General features: G+C 32.7%; 1 protein-coding gene across 1 annotated transcript; it reads right to left on the bottom strand.

Moving 5' to 3' along the window:
• Nucleotides 1–574: 574 nt before the first annotated feature.
• Nucleotides 575–2581, bottom strand: LOC109818839 (transcription initiation factor TFIID subunit 11). The gene is made up of 4 exons (XM_020384368.3): nucleotides 2287–2581; nucleotides 2122–2209; nucleotides 1189–1288; nucleotides 575–1068 (listed from the first exon to the last, which is right to left on the bottom strand). Exons 1-4 carry the CDS (start codon nucleotides 2556–2558, stop codon nucleotides 941–943), a joined length of 588 nt encoding a protein of 195 aa, XP_020239957.2. The 5' UTR covers nucleotides 2559–2581; the 3' UTR covers nucleotides 575–940.
• Between the last annotated feature and the right edge of the window lie 450 nt (nucleotides 2582–3031).

Here is a 3031-nt window from a genome sequence, read left to right as displayed (position 1 = left end):
CTCATTTAATTGCTCTATCTGAGGCAGAGAAGAGAATCTGAGGAAGGCATTGGGTGTTGAGAAAGAGTGTGTGCTTGATGCAAGTATTTTCACCTATATGTTTACATATGAATTAAATTCTTTAATAAAAAATTTATGGATATTCATTGATATTCGCGGGTATTCAAGATTAAACTATAAAAATTAAAAGATAAAATAAGTAAAATTACAGATACTAAAAAAATATTTTACTAATTAATATTAAACTGCATTATTTACCATGTATAGATTCGGTTGTCTGAAATGCCACAATGAAGTTCAAAACCTCCATACATGTCAATAGGTAGGACTACATGTCCATTGTCCCTACCTATTTCTATGTAACATTCGTTTCTGTTTTTAATTTACAAAAAAATTAATAAAATTAAACTATTTATCACCAGGAAATCATAATAATCCTAAATCACCTAATAATTACCGTACCAAGTGGGACATTCGTAGCATAGAACAGTTTCTCGACAACATTTTCCACTACACCTTAATTAGCCATTTAGGTGTGACCTAGAAACTGAATTCATTAATTAGAGGCAGAGTATGGGATTGAATGCAACTTTGTTTATTTTGATAGGGCATATCAGAATGATTAAATAGAAAAGTTACAGGAAATGGAATGGGATTCACATGTATGTCAAGGCTGAAAGTGTTAAATTTGACAACTCGAAAGACTCTTTTTCTCATCCTATAGAGAAAAGATGTTGGGTCCTATACATTCATCCATGGCACATTTTATAGTTGTAGGAATTGGGAAATTTGCATAATTTACCTCCCAAGACCGATTAACTAGTTCCAATTAAATGGAGATCAAGATGTAGAAACATGAAGGTACAGACTACAAAATTTACTCTATCTGCAAGTCAGAATTGCAAACCGGTGATATGCACAACATTCATGTTTGGTCCATCTACCGGAAGAGTCTCGAGGCTGATCTCTTGAAGACTTTACCTTCAAGCTTTAGTCGTCTATATGCTTCTCTCAGATGACAAGGCCGGATTGTTCCAGATTCCTTCCTCTCTTTCATAACTATTCTAGCTGCAAAATATAGTACAATGCAATTGATTAATGGAAACACTGTTTAGAAATAGTATTTGTTTGCATTTTGTAATGATTTTAGAAGGAAGCAACTCATTGTAAAGGAAAAACCATCCATACCTGTTTCAACAACTTCACCAACAAACAGTTTTGCAATGCCTGATACCACAATCGTCATTGGCACTGAAATTTTCTGGGTCCCAGTGATGCTAGCCAATAACTGCTTGGTAGAAAAGAAAACTTCTAAGTAATTTTAGCTTATTATATTCTAAATTACAAATGCAAATTTGGATACAAAATGATAATCTGTAAACTTTAGTAAAATTACATTACAGGAATGCAAAAAGCAGCAATATTTTTTTTTTCATATATAAAATGGTAGATAAGAGATAACACTCCCACGACCCACCATAAAGATTTCACCTTTTATACCAAGAGATTTCTTTGAGTAGGTATGCTTACCTAAGTAAGATTTTAATAGTCACAGGACTCACAACAAATGTCAAACTTGTATCATGTGAAATGCAAGCTCAGACAGAATCGTAGACCATTTGTGCTAACCCACAATGTCAAAGAAAAAAGAAAAAGAAAATCAATATGCACCACCAAGCTGACATAAAGCCATTTTGAATAACCTAGGATAAAGTGCAATGGCTACCTCAAGCGGCTAAGAATTTGACAAAGTACAATTGTAAATAATCAAACAATTTAAACTTTTCACATTTCACAAACCCTAAACCAAAATAAAGTCTCAACTATCAAATCAAGGACTAATTTATTTTCACATAAAGTGACTTCCACGGCAAAAAAAAAAAAAAAACATTATTTTAACACCAAAACGATACTGGGAGCATAGGTCGACCCTTGTGGCATTTGACAAAACAGAATAACATAATCATTTACGAGTGTTGACATAAAATTGAACTTTTCCTGGATGAGTTCCGGAGAAAATAAAATAGAAGGTGAGGTGAAGATGCAGTTTGCAGTGGAACGATAGAATGAGGTTACGCAGTGTGTTTGTTTGAGATCGACAAGAAAAGGCATAAAAGATACCCTTTTCATGTTAGCTTTCTGAAAGCCAGCCCTGCGGAAGGACTCGTATCTACTCATCTGGTCTTCGGTGAATTGGGAGAGAATCGTCCTGAAGAAAAGGAAAGGAAATTAGAAAATAAGAATAAATAGGTTAATTGGAAAATTGAAGTTGCTTAGGTTACTCACTGCATCTTGGCCATTTTGTGAGGGTCACCAGCGGAAGGAAGCTTCGCAAGCTCCACGTCCATGTTGTCTTCTTCCTCCTCCTCTTCCTCGTCCTTGTCCTTGTCTTTGTCTTTGTCTTTGTCCTTGGTGGCGCTCACCTTCTGAGGCTGTGGAAGCGGTGGCGCCGAAGACGAAGGAGGGTTTGGCGTATCCGCCTCTGCCTCCGTCTCCACCGGGGACTCCGGCGGAGATTCCTCGAATGCTGCTTCGAATGGATCCTTTGATTGCTTCATTCTAATCACAAAGATTGTGGATTTGCTTCGAACCCTTATAATATTATTTTTTTAATTTAGTGTCACTTTTATTTTATAATATTTAATTTATAATATAAATATTATTACTTTTTATTTAATTTTATATTTTTATTTATTTTTTAATATTTCATTTACAATTATCTTGTAACTTTTTTCTTTTAATATTCTTTAAATTAAAAAAAGCTTTTTATTTGACTTCTATTAGTTACTGGCACAAACTAACTAAAAAAAAAAGTGTACAATTAGTTATGGTAATTTTATAATAGAATAAACAAAGAAAAAATAGTTATGCAAGAAAAAATAGTTTTTAAAAGTTATAAAAATGAATAAAAAGTTAAAATGGTCTATATTAAAATAAAAATAATTTATTCAATAAATATTGTTGTTCTGCTTATATAATTTATAAACTTAGTTTTTATTTGACTAATTTTAATTATTTTAAAGATAACTAA

This window comes from Cajanus cajan, chromosome 3, assembly GCF_000230855.2.
Source record: "Cajanus cajan strain Asha chromosome 3, NIPB_CcT2T_4, whole genome shotgun sequence".
Lineage (NCBI taxonomy): Eukaryota > Viridiplantae > Streptophyta > Magnoliopsida > Fabales > Fabaceae > Cajanus > Cajanus cajan.
This window is presented reverse-complemented; position numbering and strand designations above follow the sequence as displayed.